The sequence below is a fragment of the Oncorhynchus masou genome, chromosome 28 (assembly GCF_036934945.1).
Source record: "Oncorhynchus masou masou isolate Uvic2021 chromosome 28, UVic_Omas_1.1, whole genome shotgun sequence".
Classification (NCBI taxonomy): Eukaryota; Metazoa; Chordata; class Actinopteri; order Salmoniformes; family Salmonidae; genus Oncorhynchus; species Oncorhynchus masou.
In genome coordinates this window covers 65589344-65609039 of record NC_088239.1, presented here as the reverse complement: position 1 = coordinate 65609039, position 19696 = coordinate 65589344, and the positions used below count along the sequence as shown (strand labels likewise).

The 19696-nt window shown below is 47.5% G+C and overlaps 1 protein-coding gene across 1 annotated transcript; it reads left to right on the top strand.

The window, feature by feature from the left end:
- Positions 1 to 4870: 4870 nt before the first annotated feature.
- wdr41 (WD repeat domain 41) lies at positions 4871 to 17872 on the top strand. The gene is made up of 14 exons (XM_064942977.1): positions 4871 to 5068; positions 5218 to 5292; positions 5526 to 5641; positions 6628 to 6676; positions 8227 to 8355; positions 8525 to 8587; positions 14072 to 14183; positions 14433 to 14495; positions 14607 to 14711; positions 15597 to 15781; positions 15933 to 16054; positions 16257 to 16342; positions 17089 to 17222; positions 17335 to 17872. Exons 2-14 carry the CDS (start codon positions 5245 to 5247, stop codon positions 17473 to 17475), a joined length of 1353 nt encoding a protein of 450 aa, XP_064799049.1. The 5' UTR covers positions 4871 to 5068; positions 5218 to 5244; the 3' UTR covers positions 17476 to 17872.
- Positions 17873 to 19696: the final 1824 nt, after the last annotated feature.

Genomic DNA, 19696 nt, shown 5'->3' with positions numbered 1-19696 from the left:
ATCCTTCCTTCCCTCTCTCTTTCTTTCTCTCTCTCTCTGTCTCCCTCCTCCACTTCTTCAACCCAAACCCTCCACCACTGCCACCAATCCTTCCTTCCCTCTCTCTTTCTTTCTCTCTCTCTCTGTCTCCCTCCTCCCTTCTCCAGCTGCCCTTGAGCTTTTCTATTACCACATGGAAAGCACCTCACAGCCCCTGACAAGCGCAGCGGATCGACACTAAATCAGAAATCAGTGCCAGCCGCCGATCTGAGGCACCATGAAGGTCACAGACCATCCGCCGCGGCATCTCAATCTGGAGAACAGAACAGAGCAGGAACACAGACACAACTAGAGCACACAGACACCCGACAGAGAGGTAGAGAGGGAGGTAGTTGGGTAGAGAGGGAGGTAGACAGGTGAGAAGGGGAGGTAGAAGGGTAGATGGGGAGGTAGAAGGGTAGAGGGGGAGGTAGAAGGGTAGAGGGGGAGGTAGAAGGGTAGAGGGGGCAGTAGAATGGGAGAGGGGGAGGTAGAATGGGAGAGGGGGAGGTAGAAAGGGAGAGGGGGAGGTAGAAAGGGAGAGGGGGAGGTAGATGTAGACACGGAGACGGGGACGTAGACAGGGAGATGGGGAGGTAGACGGGAGAGGGAGAGGTAGACAGGGGGAGGGAGACAGGGAGAGGGGGAGGTAGACGCGGAGGCAGACTGAGAGAGGGGGAGGTAGACAGGAGAGGGGGAGGTAGACGGGAGAGGGAGAGGTAGAAGGGTAGAGGGGGAGGTAGAAGGGTAGAGGGGGAGGTAGAAGGGTAGAGGAAGAGGAATACAGGGAGAGGGGCATGTAGAAGCGTAGAGAGGGAGATAGAAGGGTAGAGGGGGAGGTAGAGGGGAAGGTAGAAGGGTAGAGGTGGAGGTAGAAGGGTAGATGAAGAGGTAGACAGGGAGGGGGGAAGGGAGGTAGAGGGGAAGGTAGAAGGGTAGAGGTAGAGTGGAAGATAGAAGGTAGAGGAAGAGGAAGACGGGAGAGGGAGATGTAGAAGCATAGAGAGGGAGGTAGATGGGGAAGGTAGAAGCGTAGATGTGGAGGTAGAAGGGTAGAGAGGGAGGTAGAGGGGGAGGTAAAAGGGTAGATGGGGAAGGTAGAAGGGTAGAGAGGGAGGTAGAAGGAGGAGAGGGCGGTAGAAGGGGAGAGGGGGAGAGTGGGAGGTAGATGGCGAAGGTAGAAGCATATAGAGGGAAGTAGAAGGGTAGAGGAAGAGATAGACAGAGAGAGGGAGCGGTAGAGGGGGAGAGGGGGATGTAGACATGGAGAGGGGGAGGTAGACGGAGAGAGGGGGAGGTAGACATGGAGAGGGAGGTAGACGGGGAGGCAGACGGAGAGAGGGGGAGGTAGATGGAGAGAGGGGGAGGTAGATGGGAGAGGGAGAGGTAGACAGGAGAGGGGGAGGTAGACAGGAGAGGGGGAGTTAGACAGGAGAGGGGGAGGTAGACAGGAGAGGGGGAGGTAGAGGGGGAGGCAGACGGGAGAGGGTGGAGGTAGAAGGGTAGAGGAAGAGATAGATAGGGGGAGGTAGAGGGGGATGTAGACATGGAGAGGGGGAGGTAGACGGGAGAGGTCGACAGGAGAGGGGGAGGTAGACAGGAGAGGGGGAGGTAGACAGGAGAGGGGGAGGTAGAGGGGGAGGCAGACGGGAGAGGGTGGAGGTAGAAGGGTAGAGGAAGAGATAGATAGGGGGAGGTAGAGGGGGATGTAGACATGGAGAGGGGGAGGTAGACGGGAGAGGGAGAGGTAGACAGGAGAGGGGGGGTAGACAGGAGAGGGGGGTAGACAAGAGAAGGGGAGGTAGACGGGAGAGGGAGAGGTAGACAGGGAGAGGGGAGGTAGACAGGGAGAGGGGGTGGTAGACGGGAGAGGGAGATGTAGACACGGAGACAGGGAGGTAGACAGGGAGATGGGGAGGTAGACGGGAGAAGGAGAGGTAGACAGGGGGAGGTAGACAGGGAGAGGGGGAGGTAGACGCGGAGGCAGACGGAGAGAGGGGTGAGGTAGATGGGAGAGGGGGAGGTAGACGGGAGAGGGAGAGGTAGACGGGAGAGGGAGAGGTAGACGGGAGAGGGGGAGGTAGACGGGAGAGAGAGAGGTAGACAGGGAGATGGGGAGGTAGACAGGGAGATGGGGAGGCAGACGCAGATGCAGAGGTAGACAGGAGAAGGGGGAGGTAGACGGGAGAGGGAGAGGTAGACGGCAGAGGTAGACAGGGAGATGGGGAGGTAGACGGGAGAGGCAGAGGTAGACAGGGAGAGGGGGAGGTAGACAGGAGAGGCAGAGGTAGACAGGGAGAGGGGGAGGTAGACAGGGAGATGGGGAGGTAGACAGGGAGAGGGGGAGGTAGACAGGGAGAGGGGAGGTAGACAGGGAGAAGGGGAGGTAGACGGGAGAGAGGGAGGTAGATGTAGACACGGAGACGGGGACGTAGACAGGGAGATGGGGAGGTAGACGGGAGAGGGAGAGGTAGACAGGGGGAGGGAGACAGGGAGAGGGGGAGGTAGACGTGGAGGCAGACTGAGAGAGGGGGAGGTAGACGGGAGAGGGGGAGGTAGACGGGAGAGGGAGAGGTAGACGGGAGAGGGAGAGGTAGGCAGGGAGATGGAGAGGTAGACAGGGGGAGGTAGAGGTGGAGGTAAAAGGGTAGAGGGGGAGGTAGGGGGAAGGTAGAAGGGTAGAGGGGAATGTAGAAGGGTAGAGGGGGAGGTAGAGGGGAAGGTAGAAGGGTAGAGGGGGAGATAGAGGGGAAGGTAGAAGGGTAGAGGGGGAGGTGGAAGGGTAGAGGGGGAAGGTAGAAGGGAAGGTAGAAGGGTAGAGGGGGAGGTAGAGGGGAAGGTAGTAGGGTAGAGGGGGAGGTAGAGGGGAAGGTAGAAGGGTAGAGGGGGAGGTAGAGGGGAAGGTAGAAGAGTAGAGGGGAATGTAGAAGGGTTGATGGGGAAGGTAGAAGGGAAGGTAGAAGGGTAGAGAGGGAGGTAGAAGGAGAGAGGGGGAGGTAGATGGGAAGGTAGAAGTGTAGAGAGGGAGGTAGAAGCATAGAGAGGGAAGTAGAAGGGGAGAGGGGGAGGTAGAAGGGTAGAGGGAGAGGTAGAAGGGTAGAGGAAGAGATAGACAGGGGGAGGTAGAGGGGGATGTAGACATGGAGAGGGGGAGGTAGACAGGAGAGGGGGTAGACAGGAGAGGGGGTAGACAGGAGAAGGGGAGGTAGACGGGAGAGGGAGAGGTAGACAGGGAGATGGGGAGGTAGACAGGGAGAAGGGGAGGTAGACGGGAGAGAGGGAGGTAGACGGGAGAGGGAGATGTAGACACGGAGACGGGGACGTAGACAGGGAGATGGGGAGGTAGACAGGGAGAAGGGGAGGTAGACGGGAGAGAGGGAGGTAGACGGGAGAGGGAGACAGGGAGAGGGGGAGGTAGACGCGGAGGCAGACTGAGAGAGGGGGAGGTAGACGGGAGAGGGAGAGGTAGACGGGAGAGGGAGAGGTAGGCAGGGAGATGGAGAGGTAGACAGGGAGAGGGGGAGGTAGATGGGAGAGGGAGAGGTAAACAGGGAGAGGGGGAGGTAGACAGGGAGAGGGGGAGGTAGACGGGAGAGGGAGAGGTAGACGGGAGAGGGAAAGGTAGGCAGGGAGATGGAGAGGTAGACAGGGAGAGGGGGAGGTAGACGGGAGAGGGAGAGGTAGACAGGTAGAGGGGGAGGTAGACAGGGAGAGGGGGAGGTAGACAGGGAGAGGGAGAGGTAGACAGGGAGAGGGAGAGGTAGACAGGGAGAGGGGGAGGTAGACAGGAGAGGTACAGGGAGATGGAGAGGTAGACAGGGAGAGGGGAGGTAGACAGGGAGAGGGGGGGGTAGACGGGAGAAGTAGACAGGGAGAGGGGGAGGTAGACGGGAGAGGTAGACAGGGAGAGGGGAGGGGAGGTAGACAGGGAGAGGGGGAGGTAGACGGGAGAGGTAGACAGGGAGAGGGGAAGTAGACAGGGAGAGCAGGAATATAGACACAGCTAGAACACAGCAGACCTAGCAGTTACAGAGGGAGAGATGAGGAAAGAGGGAGAGATGGAAGGTTGAGAGCGTATAAAGAGGGAGATAGAGGGTAGAGGAGGAGAGGGCCAGGGGGAGATTTGGGCCAGTGGTTGTCATGCTTAGGTAATCTACAGATACTACTGAGTCACATAAACACTATCACAGAGAAAATAATATGAGTCTAATAGTGCAGTCTTTGACAGTGTTGTTTTTAGTTCAATGTCCATAGAGACACAATATTTTAAATGAGATGAATAAACACATTCTGTGCTTTCTATTTCAAGACAGATATTCCTGTCTAAACACTGCATGGGTAAATAGCAAGGCAAACATGTTGGTTCAGCCATAATTCCCCAAACGCTTTCAGTATCTGTTTCCACTGAAGGATGTGCTTCTCTCCAGAGCTTCGAGTTGTTGTACACTGCCATCTAGTTGTCACAGATGAATGTGTAATTACAAGGTAACAAACAGACTGGCTACATGGTGCAGATACATGTTATAAAATGTTATTTCATTTTTTAAATTCCTCCCATATCGATTATTTTATATAGCGTGGAAAGGGTCGAGAAAATAAATTATGTATATCTCTGCACAAATTATTGTAAGAATTATGGCCAGTACAAGACCACATTTGCTTAGAGATACCGTAGAGAATGGTTGTCAGCCAGGTAACTATAGCATTAACATCACACAAAACAGTTAGCCAGCTATTACTAAGGATAAGGAACAGGCAGAACAATAATATCAATTTGTCGACAGGTCTTTACGAAGTTGCGTTTCCGTTTTTTACGTTTTCATTAATGTGTCCATCCTGCGCTTCCGTAGTTAGCTACTGTCACATGAATGTTTTGTTGCGAAAGCTCAGCTTGACAGTTTCATGTCAAATTTCACGGGTCTTGCTTTGCCAGCTGGATCTCAAGTGGCAGATTTCCCTACTAAATAACAACGAGATATCCCCGACAGCTATTTTAAAGGCGTCAAGACGACCGTGATCTGGGAACGTCTCACGCCAAATGATTGTTAAGGCAAGATATAATCACATTCTCTGCTTGCTAACCTGAATTAGCTTGTCAGAATTGTTTACATGCAGGGGTCAGCTGTTTGTCATCAACAACAGCAATTGCATATTGTGCCATGGTGCAACTTCTGACATCTGTCGTCTCCTTGTCATCAGAATCTCCTGCATAGCCATTAGCCAGTCATGCTGCGATGGATACTCGGTGGTCGGGAAGCACAGGGGTCTGTCGAGGTAATAGCTGGCTAACTGTTTTGTGTGATGTTAATGCTATAGTTACCTGGTTCTGGTCTTGTACTGGCTATAATTCTTACTATAATTTGTGCAGAGATATACATCATTCATTTTCTCGACCCTTTCCATGCTTTTCTCACTATAACTTACCTTCTCTTATGTGATTGAATTCACTGAGAGGCTTTTCAACCTGCTGTCTCTCCTTGTCTCATTTTTATCCCTTATCTGTGCAGAAAAACCCTGTGCTATTCATTGGGGAGGAACAGCCCAAAAACTGGTTCACTGAACTGCAGGTGCTAAAAGGACATTTTGACATTGTTCGATTTCTGGTGCAGATTGATGACTTCAGGTAAGCACCTCTCCTCTCTCTCTCTGCTCTCTACCATCTGCTGGACTCTATCTCTCAGTGTGATTGACAGCAGATCCTCTCCAAAGCAAACTTACAGAGCGTGACAAGAGCTTAATCATCACCACTGCTGGACTGTGTATGTGTGTGTTTGATCTTCTCCTCAACAAATCTTTACTGGGTTGTGTGTATTTTATACTGTATGTGTGTGGTTACTCTATAGTTTACCCCTTTTCTTAACCCCCGCCTCCTACACACCTGCTACCCCACCTGCTCTTCCACCCCCCACTGACCACTGAATACATAGTTAACAGCCTTCACAGGTAATGCATTGCTTGGTGGAAGCATGCTGCGTGCTACTATGGTACAGTGGGTTTGCATAAGTGGTCTCATAAGTGCTTTCTAGCTGATCTGAGCGGTGTGTGTGTGTGTGTGTGTGTGTGGAGTTGGGTGGGTCCGGCAGAGCTTCACGCCTCGTCTACCTCAGTAATGACCCCCTCCTCTGGGCCTCGTCCTCTCCAGACAGGCCAGCAGCCGAGGGCAGGGTCCGGAACATTCTCACCAGATTGCTTTTCAAGTCCCAAAATGTATCCTTTTCCAGCCCTCGTTTGCTGGAAAGACAGTTCCTTTTCTCTTCTTTCTTCTATCTCATCCTTTACTCTTTCTGATCCTCTCATCCTGTAGGTTGGTTGTAGATGGGTAGGGGTCAGAGGTCATGGAAAGGAGCTAAGCCTGAGGACAGGTGTTTTTAAGATCCCAGGGGAGTTAGTGGATTTTGTGGACAGTAGCTTACTCTCTGTTTCACTGAAACACATCCTTCTGGTTCAGTCATTTGGAGTTGATACATGTTTTTTCTCATTCATGCCTGAAGAGTATTGGGTAATTATCACCATCATGCTTTGTTTTTAGCTGTGCTTTTAGGTGAGTAGCAGGACTGTAAGCAGGACCAGTGTTTTGTCATGTCATAATTAGACATTGTTGTTTCCCAGGTTTGCGTCTGCAGGAGACGATGGTCTGGTGTTGGTGTGGAACGTTGAGGTGAGCCATTTGTCTGGGAGGGGAGATCGAGGGGGGATGTAGGAACATATAAACATCCAACAGCTTTGAGCAAAAGCTGGGAAGACGGAGGGCCTGTTGTCCGGTCCTCTGGCAGTCTCTATGGGGGTGCCACAGGGTTCAATTCTCGGGCTGACTCTTTTCTCTGTATATATCAATGATGTTGCTCTTGCTGCGGGCGATTCCCTGATCCACCTCTACGCAGACGACACCATTCTGTATACTTCTGGCCCTTTCTTGGACACTGCTATCTAACCTCCAAACGAGCTTCAACGCCATACAACACTCCTTCCGTGGCCTCCAACTGCTCTTAAACGCTAGTAAAACCAAATGCAGCTTTTCAACTGTTCGCTGCCTGCACCCGCACACCCGACTAGCATCACCACCCTGGATGGTTCCGACCTAGAATATGTGGACATCTATAAGTACCTAGGTGTCTGGCTGGACTGTAAACTCTCCTTCCAGACTCATATCAAACATCTCCAATCCAAAATCAAATCTAGAATCGGCTTTCTATTTCGCAACAAAGCCTCCTTCATTCACGCTGCCAAACCTACCCTAGTAAAACTGACTATCCTACCGAGCCTCGACTTCGGCGATGTCATCTACAAAATGGCTTCCAATACTCTACTCAGCAAACTGGATGCAGTTTATCACAGTGCCATCCGCTTTGTTACTAAAGCACCTTATACCACCCACCACTGCGACCTATATGCTCTAGTCGGCTGGCCCTCGCTACATATTCGTCGCCAGACCCACTGGCTTCAGGTCATCAACAAGTCCATGCTAGATAAATCTCTGCCTTATCTCAGTTCACTGGTCACGATGGCAACACCCACCCGTAGCACGCGCTCCAGCAGGTTAATATCACTGATCATCCCTGAAGCCAACACCTCATTTGGCCGCCTTTCCTTCCAGTTCTCTGCTGCCTGTGACTAGAACGAATTGCAAAAATCGTTGAAGGTGGAGACTTTTATCTCCCTCACCAACTTTAAACATCTGCTATCTGAGCAGCTAACCGATGTACATAGCTGTACATAGTCCATCGGTAAATAGCCCATCCAATTTACCTACCTCATCCCCATACTGTTTTTATTTATTTACTTTTCTGCTCTTTTGCACACCAGTATCTCTACCTGCATATGACCATCTGATCATTTATCACTCCAGTGTTAATCTGCTAAAATTGTAATTATTCGCCTACCTCCTCATGCCTTTTGCACACAATGTATATAGACTCATTTTTTCATTTTTTTCTTTTCTTCTACTGTGTTTTTGACTTGTTTATTGTTTACTCCATGTGTAACTCTGTGTTGCTGTCTGTTCACACTGCTATGCTTTATCTTGGCCAGGTCGCAGTTGTAAATGAGAACTTGTTCTCAACTAGCCTACCTGGTTAAATAAAGGTAAAAAGAAAAAAGAATTTGAAACGATAAAGCTAGAATAAAGGGTAGTAGTGTTTTAGTAACACCAATAGGTGGCAGTGTTGTGAATATATTTTGAATAATATGAATTGTCGTTTGTGTTCTCAGACAGGAGAGAGGCTGCTGGAACTAAGGGGTCACTCCCAGCAGATAACAGCCATGACAGCCTACACACACACCAGTGGAGAGAACACACACACCTCCCTCATCACAGCTTCCTCGGACCGCACCCTCAGTGTATCCTTACACACACACACACACACACACACACACACACACACACACACACACACACACACACACACACACACACACACACACACACACACACACACACACACACACACACACACACACACACACACACAGAACCCTGTTGTTGTGTTTCCTGAGTGTTGTGGTTCAGCTGTGGGACCCAGAGACAGGCAACAGGGTTCAGACCGTCTCAGACCTCCAGTCCTCTGTCAAGGTATGTTCATCTGCTTTTCATCTGTTGGCAACACTTGCAACTCGTTACCATATGTTACCTAGTGCTGTGTGCTTTTTCAAGTTTTTATTGTCATGAGCACAGTGAAGTACAGTGAAATGCCTTTCTTGCTCTTTCGCAACAATGCTGTAGTACATATTAGTAGTACTATAAAACAGTCAAGTAGAACTAAAACACACAAGAAGTAGAAATAAGAAGAAGATGATAAGTAAGCAAGCTATATACAGGGTCAGTGCCAGTACCATATTTACAATGTGCAGGGATCCTGGATCGATAGAGGTAGATATGTATAAGGGCATGTCACTAGGCATCAGGATATATGATAAACAGAGTAGCAGCAGTGTATATGATGATTGCATATGAGTGTGTGTGTGAGCAAATGAAGTGTGTGAGTGTATTGGAGCGTGACTGTGTTGAATGTACATAGAGAAAATGCAAAAAAACAATTGAAAGGCCAATGTAGATAGTCCGTGTAGCCATTTTATTAGCTGTTTAGCACTCTTATGGCTTGGGGATAGAAGCTATCTTTGTTCTTATTTTCAATGACGGCCTAGGAACAGTGGGTTAACTGCCTTGTTCAGGGGCAGATCGACAGATTTGTCAGCTCGGGGATTTGATCTTGCAACCTTTCGGTTACTAGTCCAACGCTCTGACCACTAGGCTACCCTGCCGCTCTGACCACTAGGCTACCCTGCCGCTCTGACCACTAGGCTACCCTGCCGCTCTGACCACTAGGCTACCCTGCCGCTCTGACCACTAGGCTACCCTGCCGCTCTGACCACTAGGCTACCCTGCCGCTCTGACCACTAGGCTACCCTGCAGCTCTGACAACTAGGCTAACCTGCCGCTCTGACCACTAGGCTACCCTGCCGCTCTGACCACTAGGCTACCCTGCCGCTCTGACCACTAGGCTACCCCGCCGCTCTGACCACTAGGCTACCCCGCCGCTCTGACCACTAGGCTACCCCGCCGCTCTGACCTCTAGGCTACCCTGCCGCTCTGACCTCTAGGCTAACCTGCCGCTCTGACCACTAGGCTAACCTGCCGCTCTGACCTCTAGGCTAACCTGCCGCTCTGACCACTAGGCTAACCTGCCGCTCTGACCACTAGGCTACCCTGCCGCTCTGACCACTAGGCTACCCTGCCGCTCTGACCACTAGGCTACCCTGCCGCTCTGACCACTAGGCTACCCTGCCGCTCTGACCACTAGGCTACCCTGCCGCTCTGACCACTAGGCTAACCTGCCGCTCTGACCTCTAGGCTAACCTGCCGCTCTGACCACTAGGCTAACCTGCCGCTCTGACCTCTAGGCTAACCTGCCGCTCTGACCTCTAGGCTAACCTGCCGCTCTGACCTCTAGGCTAACCTGCCGCTCTGACCACTAGGCTACCCTGCCGCTCTGACCTCTATGCTAACCTGCCGCTCTGACCTCTAGGCTAACCTGCCGCCCTGACCTCTAGGCTAACCTGCCGCCCTGCGTAATGTCTTATGTAATTACCTTTATCTTGTAGTGTCTAAAATATCTGGTCATTTCAGTAATTTCAAAAGAAAGTGATGAATGTTTTGTTGCTTAAATATTTTTTTTATTGAACACATACAAGAAAGAAAACAAGATATACAAAACAAGTAAACAGAAAGCAGAGGGCAGATGCCACCCCCCATAATTTGGTAGAGGGAACTCTGTTCCTTTTCCAAAATAACAAGATATCTTTTTGTTGTCGAAATGAGACTAAGAGATGAGTTGTTTTGGGGGCTTGGTTAATCATTTTAGCGTTTCTGACACTCCCAGGATGATCAGAAGTGGGTCTGAGTCAATTAAAGACTCCAGAACCTCAGAGAGGATCCTACAAATTCCACACCAATAACCATGCAGGTTAGAGCATAGGGCACAGCAGTGGAGTAGTGTACCCTGCGCAGCATGACACTTATCACACAGGGGAGGTATCAGGAAATATCCTATGCAGTTTAGTTTTGGAATAGTGTAATCTGTGTAAGATCTTGAATTGTGTAAGACAATGTCTGGAGTTAATGGAGCAGGTGTGGATATACTTCCAGCTCTCTTCCCAGCCTGCTCCAGAAATGTCAGTCCCGAGCTCATCCTCCCATTTTGCCTTAATGGCATCTGTAGGAGGTGTGCTAACAGATTGAAAGCGTCATTTAGACGAGATATCAGTTGGTCTGAGGTGGGACATTTTCATGGATCCGTCAGACATGGAAGGTTTAGCATTTCCAAATGTAGGAAGATGTTTTCTAACAAAGTCTCTAATCTGTAGGGATCTGAAAAAGTGACTTCTGGGAAGATTATAGGTTTCCCTCAGCAAATCAAACGAGGCAAAGGTCCCTTCTATATAAAAATCCTCTATGGTATTGATCCCTAGTTCTCCCGATCGCGCAAAGGTGTTATCAAGGTTAGAGGGGACAAAGTACTTGTTCTTTGCAGTAGGGAGCAGAATGTTATTGGTATAAGGTCAAAATGGAACTTAGTTTGCTTCAGATACGGACTGTGCTATGTGTGCTATGGAAATAGGATTGTTACCATAAAGTGACATCTCCAAATTGACGGGACAAAATCACAGCGTCAATAGAAGAAGGGCGGCTATCCTCACGCTCCATACCAAGCCAGCTGCGGCATCCAGACAAACACAAGAGCACAGAGGTTAGCGGACCAATGGTAAAATACACTGCTCAAAAAAAATAAAGGGAACACTTAAACAACACAATGTCACTCCAAGTCAATCACACTTCTGTGAAATCAACCTGTCCACTTAGGAAGCAACACTGATTGACAATAAATGTCACATGCTGTTGTGCAAATGGAATAGACAACAGGTGGAAATTATAGGCAATTAGCAAGTCACCCCGAATAAAGGAGTGGTTCTGCAGGTGGTGACTACAGACCACTTCTCAGTTCCTATGCTTCCCTGGCTGATGTTTTGGTCACTTTTGAATGCTGGCGGTGCTTTCACTCTAGTGGTAGCATGAGACGGAGTCTACAACCCACACAAGTGGCTCATGTAGTGCAGCTCATCCAGGATGGAACATCAATGCGAGCTGTGGCAAGAAGGTTTGCTGTGGCAAGAAGGTTTGCTGTGTCTGTCAGCGTAGTGTCCAGTGCATGGAGGCGCTACCAGGAGACAGGCCAGTACATCAGGAGACGTGGAGGAGGCCGTAGGAGGGCAACAACCCAGCAGCAGGACCACTACCTCCGCCTTTGTGCAAGGAGGAGCAGGAGGCGCACTGCCAGAGCCCTGCAAAATGACCTCCAGCAGGCCACAAATGTGCATGTGTTTGCTCAAACGGTCAGAAACAGACTCCATGAGGGTGGTATGAGGGCCCGACGTCCACAGGTGTGGGTTGTGCTTATAGCCCAACACCGTGCAGGATGTTTGGCATTTGCCAGAGAACACCAAGATTGGCAAATTTGCCACTGGCGCCCTGTGCTCTTCACAGATGAAAGCAGGTTCACACTGAGCACATGTGACAGACGTGACAGTCTGGAGACGCTGTGGAGAACGTTCTGCTGCCTGCAACATCCTCCAGCATGACCGGTTTGGCGGTGGGTCAGTCATAGTGTGGGGTGGCATTTCTTTGAGGGACCGCACAGCCCTCATGTGCTTGCCAAAGGTAGACTGACTGACATTAGGTACCGAGATGAGATCCTCAGACCCCTTGTGAGACCATATGCTGGTGCGGTTGGCCCTGGGTTCCTCCTAATGCAAGACAATGCTAGACCTCATGTGACTGGAGTGTGTCAGCAGTTCCTGCAAGAGGAAGGCATTGATGCTATGGACTGGCCCGCCCGTTCCCCAGACCTGAATCCAATTGAGCACATTTGGGACATCATGTCTTGCTCCATCCACCAACGCCACGTTGTGCCACAGACTGTCCAGGAGTTGGCGGATGCTTTAGTCCAGGTCTGGGAGGAGATCCCTCAGGAGACCATCCGCCACCTCATCAGGAGCATGCCCAGGCGTTCATACAGGGAGGTCATACAGGCACGTGGAGGCCACACACACTACTGAGCCTCATTTTGACTTGTTTTAAGGACATTACATCAAAGTTGGATCAGCCTGTAGTGTGGTTTTCCACTTTAATTTTGAGTGTGACTCCAAATCCAAACCTCCATGGGTTGATAAATTTGATTTCTATTGATACTTTTTGTGTGGTTTTGTTGTCAGCACATTCAACTATGTAAAGAAAAAAGTATTTAATAAAAATATTTCATTCATTCAGATCTAGGATGTGTCATTTGAGTGTTCCCATTTTTTTTTTTGAGCAGTGTATTACATTTGGGGTAGACAATCCTTCCATCTTGGACTTCCAGAGGTGTTTTTACCACTCCTGTGTGTTTTATAATCCCAGATGAATGGATTGATAATTGAGTCCAGTTGTTTTTGAAAGGATTTAGGTATGAATACCGGGATGTTCTGGAATAGGTAAAGCAGTTGCGGGAGGAAGACCATTTTAATGGCATTAATTCTTCCGAGCAGGGAAATTCAATTGGAAGAGTTCTCCAAAATTGTACATTTGTAGTTGTCTAAAAAAACAACACTATTTTGCTCAAAAAACATTTTTCTACTCTTAAGTGTGTACATTGCTGTATTTATATGTGGGATATTCTTTTTCAACCAGAGACGTTCATGGAGTGTGCGTCTTTAAATGTTCATTTGGGAGGGGGTTGCTAGGGGCAACAGTGCTGTTCCATATCTTTCCCTCACCTGTTTTCACCATCAAGCATACTGTTTCTATATATACAGTCAGTTCAGGTTATATTTAGACCTACTGTCTTTTTATGTCTGTGAACTCCGCTATTAATTCAAATATTTGCAATTTATTTTTTATTTTATTTCACCTTTATTTAACTAGGTAGGATAGTTGAGAACAGGTTCTCATTGACAGCTGCGACCTGGCCAAGATAAAACAAAGCAGTGCGACACAAACAACACAGAGTTACACATGGAATAAACAAACGTACAGTCAATTATACAATAGAAAAAACAAAAGTCTATATACAGTGTGTGCAAATGACGTGAGGAGGGAAGGTAATAAATAGGCCATTGTAGCGACGTAATTATAATTTAGCAGATTAACACTGGAGTGATAGATGTGCAGATGATGATGTGCAATTAGAAATGCTGTTGTGCAATAATGTAAATAAAAACAATATGGGGATGAGGTGGATAGATTGGTTAGGCTGGTTAGGCTATTTACCATTCTACCATTGTTGCATAAACCCCACGGTTTATGCAACAATGGTAGAATGGTAATTAGTCTCCATAGGTTGATAATGACTGATACCCTTCTCCAAGTGATTCTATTGTTTAGGTGGAGATATAAGTGTGGGTGTGTGTGGGTATGTGTGTACTCTTATCGTTCTATCTCTGTTAGTGTCTGTTGGTGTTGGAGCGGTTATGTGTGTTGGTGTGTGTGGGTATGTGTGTACTCTTATCGTTCTATCTCTGTTAGTGTCTGCTGGTGTTGGAGCGGTTATGTGTGTGGGTGTCGGGAGGAAATGAGTTGTGTGTGTGGAACAGAGACTTCCAGCTGCAGTGTCAGAGCCAGCACCACGACGACACAGGTAATAACACCGAGATCATGTTAGGATACATTCATTCATAATGCACTATCCACACATTAACCTAATGGTACACTGAGAAACCAGGATTATGGTTCAGTTGCCACAAAAGGGAGCAAACAGTTTTAAAGGAAGGGATTACTGTCTGATCTTGTCCATTTAGCACCACCTTTTCTTTCCATTGGTGCTTATTTATGTATTTTAATCTCATATATGAAGGGATTCAATGTTAGTCTTGTGTTGTGTCTCAAGGAATCAGTGCCATGGTGGAGTTGCCTAAGAACTGTATAGCAGCAGCTATGGACAAAGATATAGGTGAGTAGTAATAGTAACCATGGTTGTAGTCCTGTATTCTTTATGAACCTTTGTGTTGTCCATGTATCTCTTTTGAACTAAGGTAAACACCCTCTCCCTCCCTCTGTGTAGTGATTTTCAGGCTGACCATGTCCACAGGGTCCCGGTTGTCTGTGGCAGAGGTCAGACGTCTATCTGACCACCAGGACAGCATCCACGCTCTCATCAACATCAATGGTCAGCCTTTTATCGCTTGGTCATCTCACATTTACATTTGACATGTTAGTCATTCAGCAGATGCTCTCATCCAGAGCCCCTTAGTGCAATCATTTCAAGATAGCAAGGTGAGACAACCAAGTATCATCGTCGTAGTAAGTACATTTTCCTCAATAAAGAAGTTATATGGATATGACCTAGCAGGTCTGATAGAGAGATCACTTTGCTGATGTCAAATACACTGAGTGTATTTGACATCAGTAAGGACACCTTCCTAATATTGAGTTGCACCCCTCTCCCTCCCTCTTGCCTTCAGAACAACCTCAATTCATCGGGGGATATGGACTCTACAAAGTGTCAAAAGTGTTCCACAGGGATGCTGGCCCATTTTGACTCCAAAACTTCCCACAGTTGTGTCAAGTTGGCTGGATGTCCTTTGCGTGGAGTACCATTCTTGATACACACATGAAACTGTTGAGCGTGACAAATACACAATCAAAGTGGTGTTCTTGGCACCTACTACCATACCCTGTTCAAAGGCACTTAAATATTTTGTCTTGGTCATTCACCCTCTGAATGGCACACATACACAATCCATGTCTCAAGGCTTAGAAATCCTTCTTTAACCTGTCTCCTCCCCTTCATCTACACTGATTGAAGAGACATCAATAAGGGATCATAGCTTCCTCCTGGATTCACCTGGTCAGTCTTCAGTATGTATTGGAAAGAGCAGGTGTCCTTAATGCTTTGTACACTCAGTGTATATTTCAGGTTGACTTGGTTTAACTTAAACTGAAGCTAAACTTTGACCGGGCAGTCTGGGATTTGAATTTCTGAAGTTCTACTTCACAAATTCTAACTCTATGGTATCTTCTTTCTACGCCTCCTCTACCTCTTCTTTTTCAGATGGCCTATTTGCCAGTGGGTCCCATGTTGGCGAGCTGATCCTGTGGGATGCTGTTGATTGGACGATTATGGCCTATGAGCACATCCTGTGGGAGGAGTCTCAGACCGACACCCAGGCTGAGATCCGATTGGCCGCTCCGAAACCCAGTGAGATGTCCATCCAACAGCTGACATCAGATGGAGAGGTGAGTACCCAGAGTGTTTTGACATGGTGAGATTATTTTAGGTTGAAAGTTAGTGTTGTTATTCAAGTCAAGTGGTATTTAAGGTGCATTATCATCACAAGGTCTCAATACACTACAAATGAATGATCTTTTATCACCTCTTCCTCCCTAGCTGATGGTGGCTGCAGTGGGCAGTGGTCTGTATGTGTACAGCGTCATCACTAAGAGTGTTGTGGCCTACAGGAAGACAGCCCACGACTCCAACGTACTGCACACCATGCTGCTGCCTGATGGGTAATCAAATCACACCTGCTCTTATTAAGAGACCCACTGTTTGCTGTTCCCAAGCTCTTTATCTCAGCCACAACAATGTTATCAAACATAATGGTCTTTATCAGGTTTCACACGTTACCTGTGTTGTTCTCTCTTCTGAAAGGTACATGTGTGTCACACTGTAGTGTTTTTATAGATTTCTTATAGTGTGTGTGTGTTGCAGGGGGCTGATGTCGTGCTCTGAGGATGGCAGTGTGAGGATTTGGGAGATGCAGGACCTTCTGTTACCTGCAGAACCAGCCTCTGCAGGTGAGTCGCGCGCGCGCGCACACACACACACACACACACACACACACACACACACACACACACACACACACACACACACACACACACACACACACACACACAGACCCAGCGGAGTCAGTGTAGTGGTGGGATCAAAGGAGGGCTAGACAGACTATGGCAGTGATGTCACTAGCCTAGGCTAGCATCTATACTAATCCTACACAGCTGCCTTTGAAGTGGATTGGAGCGCTCCTCTGAGTCTGAGCTGTGGTCCTTTCTTTCCCTCGCTTTCTCGTTCTGTTCATCCATCACTTCACCACAGCTCAGAGCTCAGAGCCTGTCAGTGTGATGCCTCCTTCTTGAAGCACTGTCATCAGTCAGCGAACACACACTCTCAGCCAAATCACATTTCCTGACTTGGTTTTTCTTTTTGCACTTCCACTGTAATTCATAAGGAAGGGAAATATCATTTTGGTCTTTTTATGGCCTTTTTATTGTCCATATTAAGATAAATGTTTTCATGTGAAAAAATGTGACAAGCCCCTAGGGGCAGGCGGTCTACTGTCACGTCTTATTGGATGGTTGTGGAATGTTTCTCATCCCAGAGCTGTGCCCACTGCTTGACATCTCGTGGTGATGACGTCGTGGCTGATAGAGTCCATGTGCCAAACCTGTCTGGTTGCCGAGTCCATCTGAAAAGTCACAGCATCAGCTTTCTATTAAAATCTCTCTCCTGTCTCTTTCTACTCTCTCTCTCCATCCTCCAGGGTTCTTTGGGATGTGGACTTTCGGCAGGTCCAATAAGCAGGCGGGGCCTCCTGTGAAGAAGGTTCTTGAGCTCCCCAGTCTCAGAACATTGGAACTGACGGGCGACCTGATTGGACACTCAGGGGCCGTGCAGGTATGATGTCACGTAATAATCAACTGACAACATTTAGACAAATATCCTATCCTATTTATACATGTTACCATTTCTGTGTATTTGTGCGTTTTTGCTTGCGTGTCCTCTCCAGATGTTTGTGAGTTTTGGGGAGAAGGGTCTGGTAACATGTTCTACAGACCACCTGCTGATTGCATGGAAGAACAGAGAGAGAGAGTCTCACCTCCGCAGTCTCGCCCTCTTCAGGAAACTGGAGGAGAACGGGGGACTCTGACCCCCCACCTGTCAGTCACTAACACAATTATTTATGTTTTTACAGAACACTTTCTACTGGAAGTTAAGGTTTTAAAGAGGGGTGGAATGTATTTGTTCCTAGGTGTTGTTATTTCACTGTCTGAGGTTCATGGATGTGTCTATGTGATGGATATTTCTTTACCATGTTTGTTGGTTTAGTGATTTTACAACGTGTGAAATTCTGTGTGTTTCAAGTCTTCAATTTTAATCTGATGTTCTTATATATGCCTGTCTTCAAGTTGGTCACACATTTATTTGCCAAATGTCTGTATGGTTATTTGAACTATTTTTACCACACACTTGCTTGTTTTTTAAAGCCTAAAAATAATGTCACAAATTAAAGATACAACTGGTCACAAACACCATATTGCAGGATATGTATATTTTAAACATGTTTATTGTTTGTCACTAATACATTTAAAAAGTATTGACAAAGAGAACCAAAATCAGACTTCTTCTGACAGAGACAGAAAAGACTGAAATCATATCTACTCAACTCTGGAGGATCCAACCAGAGCAGCTTTATAAACAACTAAAGCCTCAAACCATAAAATCCTTCCAAAATACATAAAACATTACCATTATACTTTACAGTTGCCTTTTCACGGCCAATAATGACAAAACAATGAATAATTACTTAAAAAAATAGAGCTTGTATACATTAACGCTTGTTGAGTTTCTATTGGTTGTTCTGAAGGAAACAGATTGGCACGTTCTCCGTATCCATTGATGCCAGTCTCTGACCAATGACAGAGCCTGGTTAACATGACATCACAGTAGATGTCAGCCATGCTCTCACCTCAGCTGAAAGGGTTTGTTTTGGGGGGAAAAGAGAGGAAAGGAGGTGAAGCATGAGGGTGACATCAGATTTGAACACATCTAACTGAACAACTGAAACAAAAGTCAAAAAACATTGTTCTATTAAAAATAGCTGAAGCTCAATGGACAGTCCATGGGACACTACATAGTGGGTTGTTGAAGTCAGCAGTAGCTAGGTAGTTTCCAGTGTCGTATATCAGTGAAACTATGAAAGCCTTGACAGAGTGAGCAATGGGAAGAGGTTTTAAGGCATTTGTCTTACCATGTTCTGAAACTAGCATACAGTCATTGTCAAACACACTGTTCTCTCCATAATACCTGTAGTGTTCACCTGTCAAGGGTCAGTCTCAAATGACACCATGTTCCCCACAAATCACACTTCATTTGTCACTATATGGGGAATAGGGTGCCATTTGGGACATTAATATACTGTGATACTCTGACCAACCAGAGAACGAGGAGTTGAGGAATGTGAGACATGAGCCAGGTTAAAATTCTAAAGTAAAATAGGCCTACTCTGGCTTAGTGGCTTTGTTCAGCTACTCACTAACCCAAACAAACCACATGAAACCAAACAAATAATTTGAAGCGAAATCAACCACATGAAGTCAAACAAACCATTTGAAGCCAAACAAACCATTTGAAAGGCAAACAAACCATTTGAATCCAAACAAACCATTTGAAGCCAAACAAACCATTTGAAGCCAAACAAACCATTTGAATTCAAACAAACCATTTGAAGCTGAAGGAACACTGTTTCAGAGGAGAGGAGCAAAGTAAGGCACCCTGAAGAAGATCATTGTTCCTTCGTTTAGCTACGTACCCCAGTTTAGTTTCTCTTGGTTGAATATACACACATGCAGGCATGCGCAAGCACTTTGAACTCGGAACTTACCACCCATTCATAACACATCTGACCATAGCTGCAGGAAGATGTTTGGGGGGGTGTCATAGAATATTTTGGAGGGACACGCGCTACAAACTACAAACACGCTACATACATCGGTCTGATAATATAGGACTAGTAAAGGCCCAGTGCACTCCTTCTGTAATTAGTATTTTTTTAATAATATCGGATTTTTCAGGGGAGACACCAGCACCCTCAGCACCCCTACTTCCAGCAGGCTATGCCTTTGACTGCCTGTCTTGTATGTCTACTGTGTAGCTGCACAAGGACATTATTGGAACTGCATTTCCCACTGCCAACCAATGGAGGGAGACCACTACACAGTAATGTGTTTTAGATGACAGGAAGGGGACGATAATGTCATTTTCAATATTGTTTTAATAGCAGAGTCGGAGTTGAAAACCCAACAGAACCAAGCAGCAGTACAAGGTACTGGGAGCTGGCCTGATGGTCTCTTTTCCTAGAGAGGATCCAA

What these genes read in the sequence shown, in the direction of transcription:
- wdr41 (XM_064942977.1), top strand. Translation starts at nt 5,245, where the DNA reads ATGCTGCGATGGATACTCGGTGGTCGGGAAGCACAGGGGTCTGTCGAG. An exon ending in AGCTATGGACAAAGATATAG is followed by an intron (nt 14,496 to 14,606) that starts GTGAGTAGTAAT and finishes CCCTCTGTGTAG; the next exon opens with TGATTTTCAGGCTGACCATG. An exon ending in CGCTCTCATCAACATCAATG is followed by an intron (nt 14,712 to 15,596) that starts GTCAGCCTTTTA and finishes CTTCTTTTTCAG; the next exon opens with ATGGCCTATTTGCCAGTGGG.